Raw genomic sequence first — 18,388 nt, 5'->3', positions numbered from 1 at the left:
TGCTTGACACATTACTACGTTAAAGTTGTACATTTTATTCTTATGATTTTTCTTGGTTCCTGCCTTGTTTACGTTATTTTATCATATTTTTAGTGTAAAGCACTCTGTAACATTGGTTTCGTTCAGAAATCAACTTCATCGTTTTATTTTGTTTTTCATGTGATTAATATAATTATTTTAAAACTGTTCGTTAACAAATGTCCGGGTTAATAACACAGCAGCGTCTTAAACGTTGTCGTTCCTTGACCTGCGATTAAACTAGGTGAGCATAGGTGTGGGTCACGTGACAGTGAACGGGCACGAGCAAGGTTTTTTCACACATTTGTAAACAACATGGCCGCTTTCGGACTGGCAGTGCTAGCTGACTGATCTAACGCCGAGCTGGGAAACCTTCGGCTTCCTGGGCCGAAATCGCGTGTCGGAACGCGCTGGAGTCACACCAATAACAAACTGTTCGGTTCGCATCGAAACAGAACGAGCTGAACCGAAGAGCTGCCGAAAAGACCGTTTGACAGACGGTAACGTTGACAAACGGTAACGTTAAGTCGTTAGCATCATTAGCTAGCTCCACAATACAGCTAGTGTGAACTAACGGACAGAAACGTTTCAGAACAAACCGGGTAACGGGTGAACAGTGCAGCAGTTCGAGTCTGTCTGAAGCAGTGGGGTTGCGGGGGCTTGGGCTGATAACTCGACGTGATGTCCGCTTAGTTCATGCCGATGTGTGTTTTCCAGCCATTATTATCTAACTTCTTTTTGTCCAAAAACAGTTAGTGTCAGATAATCTCACACCACTGTCCCGCCAGGCCCTCTTCAGTCTATGGGCTCTCAGTCCAGTTCTGGGATGTCTGGTGGAAGGAGCTCTTCCAGTGACAACCCAGCTGAACGGTCTGAAGCAGCAGAACCGAACCGAAGCAGCGGCGGCCGGGGCCGCAGGACGGCGGACAGACAGTCAGCAGCTGAGGAGGACGTCGACTTAGCTGAAGTACTGGCTTACCTACTGAGGAGGTGAGCTGTCCCCGACTCTGAGACTGATAATAACACGTTCTTGTTGTTATCCACGTGGATTTATCCATGTTGTTTTTATGATCTGCTTGTTTTGTATGAAGCAGCTTTTAAAATATTATATAATCATCATCATCATCATCATCACCATTATTATTATTATAATGTGACAAAGATTAGCAACAACTGTGTCAGACATCAAACATTATCGCGTCAATGAACCTGACTCTGGAGTGACAGCTGAGACACTAACAAGCCAGTTTGGAGAAAAAGGGGTAATCACTAACAGAAGTAAAAATTCACTGAGTGACCAGAAAAATACAAACCAATGTCTGTTGTATTGCACTGCATAATAAGCTGTACATTACCTTATATAAATGTAGTGGAACTTTTATTTCTCTGATCACTCTGTTTATGTGAGACGCTTGACTGAGGGTCAGCACACAAAACATGTACATAACATCAATTCATCACTTTACATTTCTTCAAATGTACAGATGATAATAAATTAATTATACCTCAATAATGAGATTTATGAGACTATTTACAGAAAAAAGAAGTAACACAAGTCATACTAACCATTACCACAAGGAGACGCGTAGCTGGTCAGTTTATTAGACAGTATTCTGGTGGCACGAAGTAGAGGGAAAGCCGACTGTTTTCTGCCAAGGGAGCAAATTCTTGAAAATTCACATTACGTTCCAGTGCTGCTAGAGATAAGTGGCGGTTGGGAACTTCCCATTCCCATTCCATTTGGATTTTAATGCAGCTAAAGTGGCTGGGAATTTTTAAAAATATTCCTCTGTTAACAAACATTTCTAAAAACACGCTTTTCAGCAGTTGGAAACAGTCCATGAGGGTGGCAGGGCCTCTAGTAAGAACCCATCAGAGAAGTCTAAACTAGAAAGTACTGGGATCTGGAAGAGTTGAAATGGATACGTAGCACTCCCGTTTCACACTTCAGCTAGCTTTCAACTAACCTGGAGCAAGCCACTGATCCTCCATCTGTTAGAGAGGAGCTGCTCAGTGGAAACAGTACAAGGCTTGAGTTTTATACAAAGAACAGTAGCCCTTGTGCTGGTAGGTCCTATCATAGGGCAGCAAGACTGAGGCTTGTCAGTCTTTGAAGCACTGACTGATTTGAGCATGTGATGTTTTAATATTTCAAGCACTTCTTTTAATACATAATTGTCAGTTATTTCATGATTTCTGTTCTGTTTGAAATTGTTGTTTACGTACATGCGTTCCTCTTTAAATAACTGGTTGTTGAACTGATGTTTTGTTTGTGTGTGCAGGGGCCAGGTCAGACTGGTCCATGGCAGTGGAGCCACAGGGCTGCAGCTGGTCCAGTCATACTCTGACTCTGATGAGGACAGCGATGGAGCCTGGGAGGGTCGGCTGGGAGACCGCTATAACCCACCAGGTAACCTCCTGCTGACACTGTTCAATGTCCAGGAACAAAGGTAGGAAAATATGTGACTCAGTATTATAGAGGTCCTTACCACCACTCTTCTGCTGAAACCTGCCATTTCAACAACCACGAACCACCAGTGAATATTTGTTAGAGCAAAGACACTGTCTTGCAGTACTACTTAGCTTTTTTTTTTCGTGACAATGTGTTGCTGACTTTGTAGTTGGAATTCACCCAGTTCCCAGTATCAGAAACACGATGAGTGCATGCAAGTAATATGTAAGATTTCAGTTAAAAATGCAAATCATTTCAGAGTAATGCTATTGCTTTGTATTCACTATGATCCAAAATAAATATTACTTATGTTAAAGGAAATTAAGTGAATAGTATTTTGTTAGTAAGCATATACAACAAATCAAATAATTTTAAAGCTTTTAAAACCCAATTAACAAACTCACAGTTTTACTGAGCTATTGAATAGTGAGTCCCGTGTCTTCTACTCTTTGTCAATTTTTATTTTCCCATTCTCCCCTTGTCAGAAGGCATCAGTAAAACATGTTTGTGTGTAGTATATTTATGAGAACAAACTGCTGGACCTTTCAAAAACTGACACACTTTAATATTTCAGTTGTTGAAAGGTCCAGCAGTTTGTTCTCATAAATATGCAGGACCATTGAATCACAATGTACTGTATGTAGCGTGTCCAGAAAGTTTCTTGTGAAGAGTTAACCATTACTGAGACTTGTTGTTTATTTTATCTTTCTAGTGGACACCCAACCCGACACTCTTGAAGTGGACCAAAGTGAGATCCGAACTCAGATCCTGCTGGCCACTGCCTCCTCTGCCCTGAAGGGCCGACACAGTTTCACCCACATGCTAACAGAGGTCAGACCACCGAGACACAAACTAAAAACCAGCAGCGTATGAAAGACCAGACTAGAACACAACTGGCAAATTTCTAGCACTAAAAATATAGCAATATGAAGATGATTAGTTGTCATCGGTTTCATCTGCAGTTTTATGACAAATTGGTGAAATAAAAAAACCCTCTACTTTAATGTTCATTGTTTTTAGTCCAGTCTGAACATTTAATTTGATTTTAGTCACTTGTTTCAGCCACCCCAGGCTGTTGACTAATTTGATGTCTTCTTTTCTGATGAACTCTTTGCTTTTTAGAGGGAACAAGGCAGATGTAGGGGCTCCAGTTTTTCTCATGGGGAGTGCAGTCGTATCCGCACATAGTAAGCTGTTCAAACTCTACACATGTCCGATGTTTCTCAACAAATTACCAGAAGATGACACAGAGAAAGAATAAAAGCCGATTAGTTCAGAAAGGCAGCACACTCAAAAAACAGTTTTGAATTAAGCATTGACTTCTGTTGTAATTTATTTGACTTATTTCTGTATAATTTTTGTGAAAATCCACAATACACTAGAAATGTTTACAAGCAGACATGCTGCTGTCTGTCAATTGATGTTGACTCTTGTGTTCCTCTACAGTTTCCTGCCAAACTATGTATCTCACAAGGATACATACCAGCAGAAAGCCTTCTGTGGAGTGTACAGCGAGGAAGGCAACATGTTCCTCTCTGCCTGCCAAGGTAAATAACTCCAGATCTAACATGAGAACCCAGAAGAACTGATTCGGACCTGTTAAGATTCTTAGTTTTTGTTTAATAATGCTTAGAAATCAGACGGGCCATACATGTAGTGTTATTTACAAAATTTCGTCAGTCACATTCGCGGAAGTATTGTTTGACTTTTACTTTCATTTCCTTGATGCAAAATTTATCTGTGTAAAACAAGTTATTATAAAACACCAAATGTACCAAATCTAGTAGCCCTTTGTTATAGTCATTCATTTTCCCAAATTAATCTGACGTTAATTTTTTAATGAAGTTGCTGTTTTGCAAACAAAAAATACAGTCAAGGGACAACAGGTCTCACACAGCCCCATTATGAGGTTACAGTCAGTTTTTGTTTTCTCATCATGATAGAGATGTTTTACTCCTGGAAGAACTGAATTAGGAGCCAAATGCTGATCAAAGGAGTGTTTAAATGGGTCCTTTAAATTATGTTAAAAAAATCTATTTAAACCTATGTATTACTGACAATAAATAACTTTAGGTTTACAGTATCATAGCCATGATCTAATGTAAATGGAAAAATCTCTCTTGATTTTGTCAAACGGCTCATCCGATCAACTTCACACTTCAGATGTGTATTCAGAAGTGACTTCAGAAGTGCAGTGTGGACTGTGAAGGTTAAAGGATGAATGTTTCTCGAGAAACATAAAAAGAGGAACTTTAAATGAGAGCTGGTTAGGGCTGGGGCAACTCATGCACGTAACCGTCATTGATTAGGACAATGGCGTGTCTCGAAGATGAAAGAAAACCTTGAACAGGATCATCTAAAGTGTGGGAAATTTTAGCAAGGGCTAAAACCTCTGCATATTGGAAATAGTTTATCACTGCAGTATAACTGCTATGCATGGTCACTTTAAGCAAAAGCATCCCAGAGCGCTTTGTTTAAGATGCAGCCACAGCAAGACACCACTGTTCTGTTTACCCCCCCCCCCCCATTCAAAAAAGCACGATATATTAGGATTATTAACAGGCAGAACAAGTCATTTATGCACCACTGGTGTTATGGTTACGTACTGTTACACCATGCTTCATCTAACGTTGTTATTTGGCCGTTGTATATTTTCTGTTTCCTTTAACGTCCATGTATTAGTGAGAAAATGGCTTAAAATGACATTACAGTCTGTAAATCTTTTAAGATATTCTCTTTACTGATGCAAAAATACATCTGCCAATTATTTTCTCAACTTCATATTACTCCAGTGATCAAATAAATCCATGTCAGACCCTTTTTAAGTTTTCAGTCAAGTTCATCATTAAAAATACTGATTCTTCAGTTCAGGGAAAGGGTTACTATTACACACAGAGATTAAATTAATCTACACTCGTTTACCAGTTTATTAAGTACAGCTAGATAAAACTGTTTCTCATTTGTAAACCTTAATTCATATGAATGGGATGGACAAAATATTAGCAACACCTCTCAGTATAACCCAGTACAGTTCAACAGCAGCAAGAATTACAGCCCCCAAAATGACCATTAAAATAAACCAACATCCTCTTAAACAGATTAAATAAAAACTGAACATTATAATCCTCATGAATGGAGGATTTATTAGAGGCCTGTGGTATCATACTAGATTAGTTTTATATAGGTGTACCTAATAAATTGGCAAGTGAGTCTATGTGTTGCAGCAAATCTTTTGAATAGGGGTCGGCTGATTATCGGTCTGGCCCATTATCTTATCAGCATTTTTACGATTGGAATCGTTATTTTTTTATCTGGTTGCCCATAAAATAGATTAATATAAAAATGCACTCTGTTGCAGCCGTCTCTCTCTGTGTAGTCAACAGTCTGTGGTCTCAAGCAACGTCCCACCCACAGCACTAGCTGATTTGTTACACGTCAAGATTTATAGCCTATCATCACTGAAGGCTACAGTCACAGACTGGCACAGAGAAAGGCGTTTGCAGACTGGGGCAGCTCAGGCGAGCAAGCGGAGCTGTGTGTTGAAGGTATGTCGGAGCCTTAAGGCGGCAGATGTTGCTGAAGTTGCAAAAACACCACAATCTTATGAACAAGTTAAATTGTTTATCAAAGACACATCCAGCAAGAGATGCAGGAAAGTGAGAAGGAGAGAGAGAAGCATTGCTAACTGCTAAGCTAAAATAAGTAACAGATCTGAATAGCATGTAAACAACTGTGGGATTGGCGAGAAGGTCGCCAAAAGAAGGAGAGCGCTGAGAGTGACTCAGCAGAACTAGTGTAGGTTTAAATGTACAGTGGGTAATTAGCTGCCGTAATGAAGAAATTACCTAAATCAGCTGAGCTTTGAGATAGAACAGCAAAAAATGCTGCCAATAACACAGAAACACTGGCAAACGGAAATGAGACGATACACTCACCGCAGCACATTTTACTGAAGAAGAAGTAAAATTACTTGTGTAAAAATCTGCTCAGATACAAAGTAAGTCAGTTAAAATGTATTCTGAGTAAACGTTACGGTGTTACATTTTTAAAAGGGGGAGGGGGGCGGAGTAATAAATGTTATAAATTGATAATAATGATATATGATAAAACATTAAAGAACATCCTTATGCTACCAGGCATACATGCATATATATTTTTTCCCAGTTGAAAACCATAATAATTAATAAATAATAATTAAAAATATCCACTCAGTTGGCAGTTTATTAGATACACCTAGCTAATACTAATGCAGTCTAATACATCAGTCCTGCAATAAATCCTAATTCATAACGGTTCTAATGTTCAGTTTTTATGAAAGTTCTTTTAGGGAGTTGTTGAATCAACTGTATGATCATTGTGGAGGATGTACTGGGTAATGCTGTTGAGCTGTACTTCATTTTACAGAGAGGTTTTTCTGTTATTTAGGCAACCTCCATTGGTATAAGTGGGGTGGACAAAATAATAGAAACACCTTGACACCACGGCGGATGTCCTTAGACTTAATGTAGCAGAAATTTTGTGTTGGAGTTTGTGTTGTTCTTAATTTTGACACCGAAATTTTCTTCATTACTCCAAATGCATGTCAGTTCCAAAAATCGGTTATCAGTCCCTTGATTACTAATAATCGGTATCTAAATTGGCCCTGAAAAAACCATATTAGTCGAACCCTACTTTTGAATTTGTGGTCCAGTATTTTCTACAGTCTATTATTATTGTTGTTGTTAACAACAACAACAATAATAATAACAATAATATCATAACATAGCAGTGATGTTGAAATCAGAAAATGATTACGCGATTGAATAAAATATTTAACTATTAATGAGATAACAAGCATGTTTTGAACGGGCACTGCAGTAGTTTAATGTAATTTTTGTTTTTTCTGTTGCTCGCTGCAGACCAGAACATCCGCTTGTACGACACTACCAGGGGGCGCTTTAATCTCCGGCGAACAGTGAAGGCTCGAGACGTGGGCTGGAGCGTGCTGGACGTCTGCTTCACTCCTGATGCGCACCATGTGCTCTACTCCAGCTGGTCTGACTACAGTAAGGCTAGGGGTCCTGTCACATACTCTATGATGCAATGAACCAATCATTATAGAGTTGTGTTATACAGGAGTTGTGGCTCGGACAGCAAGACACTCCCAAAGAACTATATGTGTTATTTATGTCTATTTATATCCAGTATTTGAAACTTAACATGGTGGAAATATTGGACTTCTTCTTTAACATATGCCAATGTGATCCTCTGCTTTTATCAGCTTCTACCCATACAACCTGTTGGATTGGGGCTTTTTTTGTTTAATTAGTGTGAATTAAGTTTTCTCTCCAAACCAACTGCACCACAAGTTATTTTGAAGGTGACAGAGATCTGCATTTGTATGCATTTCAGTTTGGTTACTTGGCATTGTTATGTTCTGCTCAGACTGACAGAGATAAATGAAGTTTATTTGAATAAACAGCTGACTATTAACTTGGTATGACTGTGAACACAGTTCTCTCAAGAATTTCTTCGTCAACATTTTAATTGCAAATTGGGCAATTTATTGTCCTAAAATGCACCAGGAATAGTTAGCTCCAGAGGTAACTATGTACGGGTTGTTGGGAGGGAGTTTCTTCTGACTGTACAGTAGCCCAGCAGATTAGCAAATTAAATAGACCTTGAAGTAAATACTATCTTCATTGCTGATTAATCTGCTGACTATTTTGATTAATTGTTGGGTCTTTGAAATAGCAAAAAATTATTTGGAAAGAATGCCCATCACAATTTCCCTGAGTGAAAGGTGGAATTGTCAGATGTCTGTTGTCCAACCAACAGTTCTAAACCCAAGGAGATTTAGTTAACTGATGTAAGACAAAGAAAAGTAGCAGATCTTCACTTTTGAGAAGATAGAAACAGAGAAGTGTTGATTGAAATTGCTCAAAATTGTTTTCAGAATAATTTACAGTTTATTGACTTGTCAATTTATGTTCTAATAATTTCCGCCCTAATATTGAACGATGCTTCAGAAAACACAGAGAATCAGGTCTTTGTAATTTTCATCGCCATGACTGTTAACAGGCTCTGGCACCGGTTACACAAAATGTTGTTGTATTCATATGTTTTATCTGTCTGTGTCTTGCCCGCAGTTCATTTGTGCAGTATAGATGGAGACAGTGAAAACCACACCGCCCTGGACCTCAAGTTAGTGTTTCCCTCATAGTAACTTATAACATTACAGAGCAGGTAATTTATCATTCCTTCTGTTTAATACTTCCTGGATGAATGATATTGATGTTGAACTCATCACCTCAACATCCACCTTCTAGTTCTGTGCGTTCCTTTGTTCATCGGAGAGCTCATTGTTTCAACAAAGCACTATCATTGAACTCATAGCCCTTCTAACACTAGCATTGTTTAACATCAAGCTTTTTGGTGTGGTATGACATGCAGTAGACAGTGTAGTTGTGATTCGGTAATGGTGCATCTGTTGCAGTGTCAACCTGCTTTTGTGTGTGTGTGTGTGTGTGTGTGTGTGTGTGTGTGTGTGTGTGTGTGTGTGTGTGTGTGTGTGTGTGTGTGTGTGTGTGTGTGTGTGTGTGTGTGTGTGTGTGTGTGTGTTTTGTAGTCCAGATGAGAGGAGGTTCTGTGTGTTCTCCCTGACTGCATCCACAGATGGCAAAGAGATCTTGGGAGGGTGAGTACACTTCACTTTTATGTTTCAAGGCAGTGTGGAAACCAGGGCTGAAATGTAAATCCAAGCAGCTCTCTCTTTTGCTGACTACCATTTGTTCAAGGTAGTAGTTGAATACACTCTTTCATCTTTCATCTCAGCCAGTGCTGTCAATGTTTGAATTTTGAAGACAAGACACCTAGATTTTTTTTTTTTATTAACACAGTCACATTAAAATACTTGTTTTGAATTCATTTGGTCTGTCTCTCATCTCCTTACAGAGCAAATGATGGCTGCCTTTACGTTTTTGACCTTGAGCAGAATAAACGAACGCTGAAGGTTAGTGTGTTTGTATATACAAGGCTAGACATTAAAACCAGTAACTGGTTTTAACATTGTGGCTGAATGGTGTATATTTTCTGTTTGTGTTTCGCTTGCGTTGCCTGTATGTACCTGTTTCTGAGTCACATCCACCTCTGTATATTTCTTCCTCATCCTGCGGTCAAGGTGAGACGAATATTAGTAGACCTGTGCCGGCTCAGATAAAGTTTTACACTACCCTGCTGTCTGTATGTAGCAGAAAGAGTCTGGCTCCACCCTGCAGTGGGACAGGGGGCTTAAACTCACCTCCCTTCTCCTCCCACAACCACCCTCTGTGTAGGAGTCAGTAGCTGACCTCTACCATTTGCTTCAACATGATCTTACACTCTCTCTTGTACTGTCCTTCCCATTACTTCTTTATTATTTTAGCTATGATTTATCTCTTATCTCTGTTCCTTTTGCCCATCTTAAGGGCTGGACTTGAAAGATAAGCCTGTCGATATTCTATTGTGCCATGTGCCATAGAGCTACATTGCATTGTTTCCAGAAACTATGTCACCCAGTTCAACCACACTGTTGCACTGGGTGACAAATGGGAAAATTAAAAAACAAACTGCCCCAATTGCGCATAAAAGTTTTTACGCTGGCTTGATGTGTTTTATACCTTTATCGAAAAAGAGTCATTGCGCTTGATTGTAGATGGAAACACCTTTTTCAAATAAGTTCTTGTCGCAGTGAACATTGAACTCACATGACTGATGAGCTGTTTCTACCGAAGAAGAAGAAGAAGCTGTTTCCAGCGTCTTCCTGTCTCCGGACAGCACAAAATGTGGCCAGTACTAGCTGACATGAAAGAATAATTAGAACTTGCCCAACTGAAAAAATTTTCTGAAGCTCTCTTTCCATTCTTTTCTTGTAGATGGCCAAGGTGACTTGTTTTGTTTCTTCTTTAAGGTTTTTTGTGGTTGGCGAACAACTTATTTTGTTTCTGGTTCACAACCTCTATGTCCTCTACTCTGTCTATTACAGCTATTCATAACGTAGCCTTTACCGCCGCCTTCTAATGACACTATGCAGCCTAGTTTATTGGCTCATTTTCTTTTTTCTTTTTTTGTCTTTTTTTTCTATTTTGCAAGATTTCAAAAGTTTGTTTCACATTCCTTTCACAATTGTTGATGATAACAGAACAGGACTGAGAGTCTACAGCTATGCTGGCAGCCCTGTGAGGCTGTACCTAGGCCAAGCAGTGCTTTTAGTGAAATGTTAACATCACCATGCCAATATGCTAACAATGGCAGTTCTAGCGTGTTAATGTTTAGCAGCTATAATGTTTTCTATGTTCACCATCCTCACATGTTTTATCATTAACTAATTAGCAGTAAACACAACATACATGTATCGCTGAAGGGAATGTCTACTTTCTGTCTTACACACACACCCTCTGCGTGGACATCCAGCATTCTTAATCACTGACCTTGCTTCTCACGTCTCTCCTCCTCAGATCGATGCCCACGAAGATGACGTGAACGCAGTGGCATTTGCCGACAGCTCATCCCAGCTGCTCTTCTCTGGCAGTGACGACGCACTGTGCAAGGTGTGGGACAGACGGACGCTGCGAGAGGACAGACCGCAGCCTGTCGGACAGCTGGCCGGACACCGAGACGGCATCACCTTCATCCACAGCAAGGTAGGAAAGATGCTGCTGCTGTTTCAGTTGGATTTTACTGAAACTGATTAATTACATGCCAAAATTAGCACAGTTCACACATCTTTGGTCTTGTATATTGGTCTAAACCTCAAAGGTTTAGAGTTTTGTTTGTTTTGGTTTTTTTTTTGTTTAATCTGGTCTTCCTCACTCGTGTCGTGACTCTGCCAGGGTGATGCACGCTATCTGATCAGCAACTCGAAAGACCAGTCCATCAAGCTCTGGGATGTCAGGAAGTTCTCACCCAAAGAGGGCCTGGCAGCTTCCCGCCTGGCTGTAACCCAACAGAACTGGGATTACCGCTGGCAGCAGGTTCCTCAGAGAGGTGAGGGGGGGGGGGTCATATGGGGGAAGAATAGAGGAGGAGATAAAGATGAAACGATGTCATTAAAGAAGACGAGGGTCAATGCCAGAAAGGTGAAACCTGTGTGTGTGGTGAGGGTAAAAGGATATGACAGTATTATAACCACACCCTGGGAGAATAGTAATGACCATCACAAGTCAAAGAGGAGGAAGGAAGAGAGGAGAGGTGAAGGATGGAGCTCGGATAATGAGATGGAGCAGAGAGAGGAGGGAGGGAAAAACCTAAATTTGAAAAAGAAAAATACACCCACTTTTTTAACCTGGTACCTTTTTAACCTAATGTTTTAGGATGAAAACTGCACCAAACTGAAGTCAGGTATATGGTTACTGTTAAGCACTGAAAAAGGCTAGATTAAAAAAATCCACTTTCACATTTTTTCAGTTTGACAGTAGTGTTTTTATTTACTTACGTGCCCTTTTGTCCCTTCAGCCCTGAAGAGACACAAGCTGACAGGCGACACCTCGGTGATGACCTACCGTGGTCACGGCGTTCTGCACACCCTCATCCGCTGCCGTTTCTCCCCAGAGTTCAGCACTGGGCAGAGGTTCATCTACTCTGGGTGCTCCACTGGAAAAATCATCAGTGAGTGTTACCATGTGCCTGAGTGTGTGTGAATATGTCAGTGTTAGTGTGTTGATATACAGCACACATCCACAAGAAGCTGCATTGGTTAAAATGTTTGTATGTTGTATGTATGCAGTTTATGACGTACTGACGGGCAGCGTGGTCTCCAGACTGTCAGGCCATGATGCCTGTGTGAGGGACGTCAGTTGGCACCCTTATGAGGACAACATTGTCAGCAGCTCTGTGAGTAGTGTTAATGCAAACCCTTCAACTGGAGTCAGAGTGGAAAAGCTTGTGATCATTACATTAAATATAAAGGAAACTAAGGTTCTGACTGAGGAGTGTTTCATTTGGTAATGGAATATGGTGGAATTAAGAGAAGTTGGAGAATTTGATGTTTTCTGGTAATAACAGAGAATCAAATGGACCATTTACAGAAATATATGACTGTATTTTATATAGTGTTTGTAATAAATATTGCCATAACTGTACTTTAGCAGTTTCTCTCTCAGTTGAAGAGGAAACCAGATTATTTACACATAGCTGGAAAAAACATTAAAGCTGAAATCTGTAAATTTCCTGATGTTGTCATCTTCTACGGTGGCAAGAAATAAGTTGTTGAAAGTGCAACAAAGAGCATACTGAGATGCTCCTGTAACATTGTCTTGTTGAGTAGTTTATTAAATTCACATTACTGATGGAGTTACACGGCTAATGCAAAATACTGTACTCTTCCATTCAGTGTCGAAAAGAGATGTGCTATCCATAACTTGATTAAACTGCACTCAGGTAACATAATTTTTTTATAAAATAGTCATTTTTTTTAACATCTGGGGCAAAAGTCATCTGTATATTTGAGTCAGCCACTGCACCATTTGAAAAGTTTAGACACTACTTCTGTTTTGTTCATGAATTCAGTGGATGGAACTAAAAAAAAAACAGCTCACCAAGGTTGTTCCCAGAGCAACCGCTTTTTAACTAAAAAAAATTACAGATTTCAGCTTTTAAAAATCCAGAGGAAATAACAGCTTTAAATAAATGGGGCAGTCCAAATAAGTTAAGAAAGTCACAGAAGAATTTTTGAACTTTAACCCTAACCCTTTGGGCAGACATAATTCAATTCAATTCAATTCAATTTTATTTTTATAGCGCCAAATAATAACAGAGTTTATCTCAGGACACATTTCATATAGAGCAGGTCTAGACCGTGCTTTTTATAGTTATATTTACAGACACCCAACATTCCCCCAAGAGCAAGCACTTGGCGTCGGCGGCAAGGAAAAACTCCCTTTTAACAGGTAGAAACCTTGAACAGAACCTGGCTCATGGTGGGGAGCCATCTGCCTCGACTGGCTGGGTTGAGAGAGAAAGAGGGGAGGAGGATATAGCAAAGTACAGGTATAACATAAAGACGTATAACAATAATGAGACTAAAAATAAAACTAATAATTTTAATAATAGGGTGAATGATAATACTAATAAAACTAAATAAAATAATAGTAATGATAATCATAATAATTGAAGCAGTTGGTGTTGAGCAGGATCATGGGGGTAGTAGGTGGTTTGCAGTCACAGATCCAGACTCTGCAGCACCAGAGGCAGAAATACCTGCAGAAAGTGACAGGAAAAGAGAGGAGAGAGACGAAAACAGCACAAAACTGCAGAGAGAGAAGAAGTCAAGTTAGTAAAGAGCAATTATGCCATATAAATGCGTACAGATGGAGAGGAAGAGGAGGAGAGAGGAGCTCGGTGCATCATGGGAAGTCCCTTGGCAGTCTAGGCCTACAGCAGCATAACTAGGGGTTAGTTCAAGTCAAGCCTGAACCAGTCCTGACGGTAAGCTTCATCAAAAAGGAAGGTGTAAAGCCTACTCTAAAATGTGGAGAGCGTGTCTGCCTCCTAGACCCAAACTGGAAGATGGTTCAACAGTGGAGGAGCCTGATAACTGAAGGCTCTGCCTCCCGTTCTACTTCTGGAGACTCTAGGAACCACAAGCAAACTTCCATTCTGGGAGCTCAGTGTTCTAGTGGGGTAAAAGGTACCATGAGCTCCTGAAGATATAATGGTGCCTGACCATTAAGGGTTTTTTAGGTGATGAGGAGGATTTTAAATTCTACTTTGGATTTTACAGGGAGCCAATGCAGAGAAGCTAACACAGGAGAAATATGATGTCTTTTCCTAGTTCCTGTCAGTACTTGTGCTGCAGTATTCTGGATCAACTGGAGAGTATTTAAAGATTTGCTGGGACAGCCTGATAATAAGGAATTACAAGAATCCAGCCTAGATGTAACAAAAGCATGGACTAGTTTTTCTGCATCTTTTCAAGGAAGGATGAGTCTGATTTTTGCAGTGTTACGTAGGTGAAAAAAGGCCGTCCTTGAAGTTATTTTATGTTTGGGCTAAAGGACATATCCTAATCAAAGAGAACTCCAACATTCCTAAGGTGCTGGAGGCCAGTGCAAAGCCATCTAGAGTAACTATATCATTAGATAAGGTGTTTCTGAGGTGTTGGGGGCCAAGTACAATAACTTCAGTTTAACAGCAGAGAGTTGCTGGTCATCCAGGTCTTTATTTCCTCAAAGCATGTTTGAAGTTTAGTCAACTGATTGGTTTCACCAGGCTTCATTGAAAAGTACAATTGGGAATCATCTGCATAAAATGGTAGTTTATGGAGTGTTTCCTAATAATATTGCCTAAAGGACGCATATTTAAGGTGAATAGAAGTGGTCCAAGCGCAGAACCTTGTGGAACTCTATGACTAACTTTTGAGTATATGGAGGACTTATCGTTAAAGTGCACAAACTAAAATAGATCTGATAAATAGGACCTAAACCATCTTAGAGCGGTTCCTTTAATGCCAATAAAATGTTCCAGTCTCTGTAATAGCATGTGATGGTCAATGGTACCAAATGCAGCACTAAGATCTAACAAGACAAGTACAAGTACGAGACAAGTCCTTTGCCTGATGCAATTAGAAAGTGTTTTATGACTTTCACCAGTGCTGTCTCTGTGCTGTGATGCACTCTACATCCTGACTGAAAATACTCAAATAAACTATTATTATGTAAAAAGTCACACAACTGGTTGGTGACAGCTTTCTCAAGGTTCTTAGAGAGAAGGGGAAGGTTAGATATGGGTCTATAGTTGGCTGAAATATCTGGATCAAGAGTAGGCTTTTTAAGAAGAGGTTTAATTACAGCTGTTTTAAAGGACTGCGGTACATAGCCTGTTAATAAAGACACTGATTATATTTAGTAAAGAGGTGATAACTAAGGGTAAAACTTCCTTAACAACAGGAAACATAACTTGTGATCCCTCTCCTCATCCTCTGTCTGTCCACAGTGGGATGGAGCAGTGCGAATGTGGGAGCACAGACAAACCCATCCTCTAGAGGAGGAGAGAGAGAGGGACAGAGACTGACAACAAGAGAAAGACAGCGAGAGAAAAAAGACAAAAAGAAAAGATGTTGGAGGAAGAGACATCACCACAGATGGGCGAAACTGCCCCTAACGGAGGAAGACAGTAAGCTCAGAAGGACTGGGAAAGACTTACAATATCTTTTAAATTCAATGCTGGATATTAATCATTACAATTATAGTGTGGTTGAGAAGTGTTCAATTGGAAGGCATGATAGCCTTACATTGTAAAGGTCAGATAAGAGCACACTGAGATGGCCTACTTCTGTTTTTATTTTGTTTTTGTTTTTTTTCCCCTCACTGTCTTGCCCAAAATAAACAGTCCAAAGCTTTTTTTATTTGGCCTGACACACGTCACTCAAAATGTGCTGAAGCTCAAAAAGCTAAGCACTGCACTTAGGTAATGAGCTGTTGAAATGTAATGGTAAGGTAGTCATATTATAATCATTTCTGGATATTGCAGGGAGAAACTGACGATGATGATTCTGTATAAATGTATAGTATTTTAATGCTATGTGTGTTCAGGGAGTGTATTTAGACAGTTGTCAGTGTGCTAATTTGGACTCAGTTTTGACTTTGCTGTAATGAATAACATGACCTGTGTGAGCTGCCCATTTCAGGGGCTGTCATATTCAAAGTCCACATTTAAAGGTGCTATATCTAAGTTTTTGCTACATAGCCAATGTTAGCATTAGCGGCTGTTTACTCACCAAGAGTTTCAGCCATCATCGCATATATGATAATGGAGGTTAGAATGCGCCGTCTGAGCAGTGCTAAGTCTTCAGGGCAGACTGGACGCTATAGTGACTCACTATCTCAGAGTGTTATTACGAAATGAGACAGGCCCTGGCTAGCTGGTTAGCGTGCTAACTTCAGTAGAAGAAAAGAAGTGATAAAAATAGAACCAAAATTAGTTAACATTGGCGCTACTTTACACCACTGGATCGAGCTCTGGCTGTGTAAAGGAATGAAGTTTGATGCTGAACTCACAACATTTCTTCTAGACTGGTAAGTAAACAGCTGTTAATGCTAATGTTGACTATGTCATGATAGCAAAAACTTACATATAGCACCTTAAAGACTATATTAATATGAATAAATTCATGTAACTTTCTAGAGTTTCCCACTGATCCACCGACTGACTTCCTAGTCGTCAGCTCTCTGTGTTGAGCAGGCCTACCCAAACATAATGTTGGTTTTACTGTTGACCTCCTGAACTCCAAATAATGTTAGTGTGAATCCTCTTTAGACCGAATCAAGTCTAAATTAACTCCTGTATTTAGACACAGCAACTATCTGAAGTCTTACTATTGTCACTCAACTCTGTAAACACAAGCCCTGAGCCAATTTAAAAAAAGTAATTTTGTTGGTTAATATAATCCTATGATCTGTTCAAAAGATTTGAATGTGTGATAATCTGTTAAAGTCAGGACTCGGTGAAGTGACTGGAGATGTGTTTGTGGATAAAAACTTACAAACTCATCTGTTTATGCAATTTTCAGGTGTTTATATCAAAGCCCATATTTCTCTCTCAGATGTTTGTTTTACAGTAACAATAAAACCTTTCTTTAAAGGTACCACAGAGAAACTGCTTTGTTGGTTGTCAATAAAATTTGTTCTTTCAAGCTTAAACGTGCAATAAAAGAAGAAAAACCTACAATTTCATACTTTTACATTGAAGTGCACAGAGACAATTGTGAATTTTACAGTTCTCTAAAATTTCAAAACGTCACATGAAACGACGGACACAAGATTTTAAGTTGTTCATCCTTTTTTGAAATTGAGTTTCTTTTTCTTAAACTTGTCATTTGTCCATTTCATTTGTTTTAATACATCTGAGAGATATGCATTTACCAGTACCACACAAGTGGCACTTAGCTGCTGCAGGAACCAAAGCACAGTCGCCTGAAGGTTGTAATGACAGCAATGCAGTAAGTGCTCTAAAATTAGGCCGAGATTCTTTGGCATGTCTGGTTTCATTTACACTTACTGTTCTTACTTAACACAAATATGACTCTTACTAACAGTTTTGGTAATACAAATCTTAGCTACAGTTTCAGTGAAAAAGACGGTGTTTTTGATTATTTGCTTAGAAAAGGTAGTCGTGATTTTGTGAAGTAAAGTAATCAAAAAAGCCTTGTTGCTATTAACATTTTAAATCGTAATGCCACTTGGGATTTAGCATTTAAAGAAAAGGCAACAGGAATTCAGAAGAGATGATGTTAAAGATACCCCCACTAACTGTTATATCTTTCCGTCGTTAGAGTTGTGTCAGTTTAAGATGACAAATATTCCATCAAATTATCACTTCAGATGTAGGGATATAGTTTTTCACAGATGGACAGTAAGGATTTGGTGTCTGTAGTAGTAGTGGCACTGGATGTCTTGGCTTGAGAAAACAGCACCAGTATGTTTTAATGAGCATGAATCCCATACAAAGACTAAATTTACTCCATTTGGCTCCGGGAGTTTTAAGAGGTTTAAGAGCCTCTGGCTTGAGGACTGGGCCTGGAAATAAAAAAAGACTGAAAGTGCTGTGAGAAACGCAGCTGTTCACGGTGCCAAATGTAGACTGGCAACAGTTAATAACTTAGATTAACTATTAAACCTGGCTCCAGCAATTGATCTTAAGGATGGAGGGGATAAAGGAGAACCAAAGAAGGAGCTAAAGAATCATTTTATATCAGAATGATTCTTTTTGCAGGAGCAGACGAGGGTTCTTTGATGCAAAATGCAAATGATGCATCACACCAGTACGTTGGATTGCAAAGTAGTTTTTTTAAGTCATCTTGCAGAATTTGGAGTTAATTTTCAAGCCACAAATTCAGTTTTGTATCATCAGCTACCATTATTATAGACTACATCTAAGACTGGTGTTAGATCATTGTAGAGAAGA

General features: G+C 39.5%; 1 protein-coding gene across 4 annotated transcripts; it reads left to right on the top strand.

Moving 5' to 3' along the window:
* The first annotated feature begins 302 nt into the window (after nucleotides 1-302).
* On the top strand, nucleotides 303-17,149 carry dcaf11 (ddb1 and cul4 associated factor 11). 4 transcript variants are annotated; one of them, XM_040126480.1, is made up of 15 exons: nucleotides 303-518; nucleotides 807-1,008; nucleotides 2,301-2,428; nucleotides 3,183-3,301; nucleotides 3,593-3,657; nucleotides 3,917-4,017; nucleotides 7,369-7,515; nucleotides 8,599-8,653; nucleotides 9,078-9,146; nucleotides 9,404-9,461; nucleotides 10,945-11,130; nucleotides 11,320-11,473; nucleotides 11,942-12,094; nucleotides 12,213-12,319; nucleotides 15,419-17,149. In XM_040126480.1, exons 2-15 carry the CDS (start codon nucleotides 821-823, stop codon nucleotides 15,494-15,496), a joined length of 1,608 nt encoding a protein of 535 aa, XP_039982414.1. In that variant the 5' UTR covers nucleotides 303-518; nucleotides 807-820; the 3' UTR covers nucleotides 15,497-17,149. The 4 variants fall into 4 exon arrangements, with proteins under 4 accessions (XP_039982414.1, XP_039982411.1, XP_039982413.1 ...); XM_040126477.1 differs by having other exon boundaries at nucleotides 303-534; XM_040126479.1 differs by having other exon boundaries at nucleotides 303-722.
* The last annotated feature ends 1,239 nt before the right edge of the window (nucleotides 17,150-18,388 follow it).

This window comes from Xiphias gladius, chromosome 5 (genome assembly GCF_016859285.1).
Source record: "Xiphias gladius isolate SHS-SW01 ecotype Sanya breed wild chromosome 5, ASM1685928v1, whole genome shotgun sequence".
NCBI lineage: Eukaryota > Metazoa > Chordata > Actinopteri > Istiophoriformes > Xiphiidae > Xiphias > Xiphias gladius.
The sequence above is the reverse complement of the archived record's forward strand: the minus strand, read 5'-3'. Positions and strand labels throughout refer to the sequence as shown.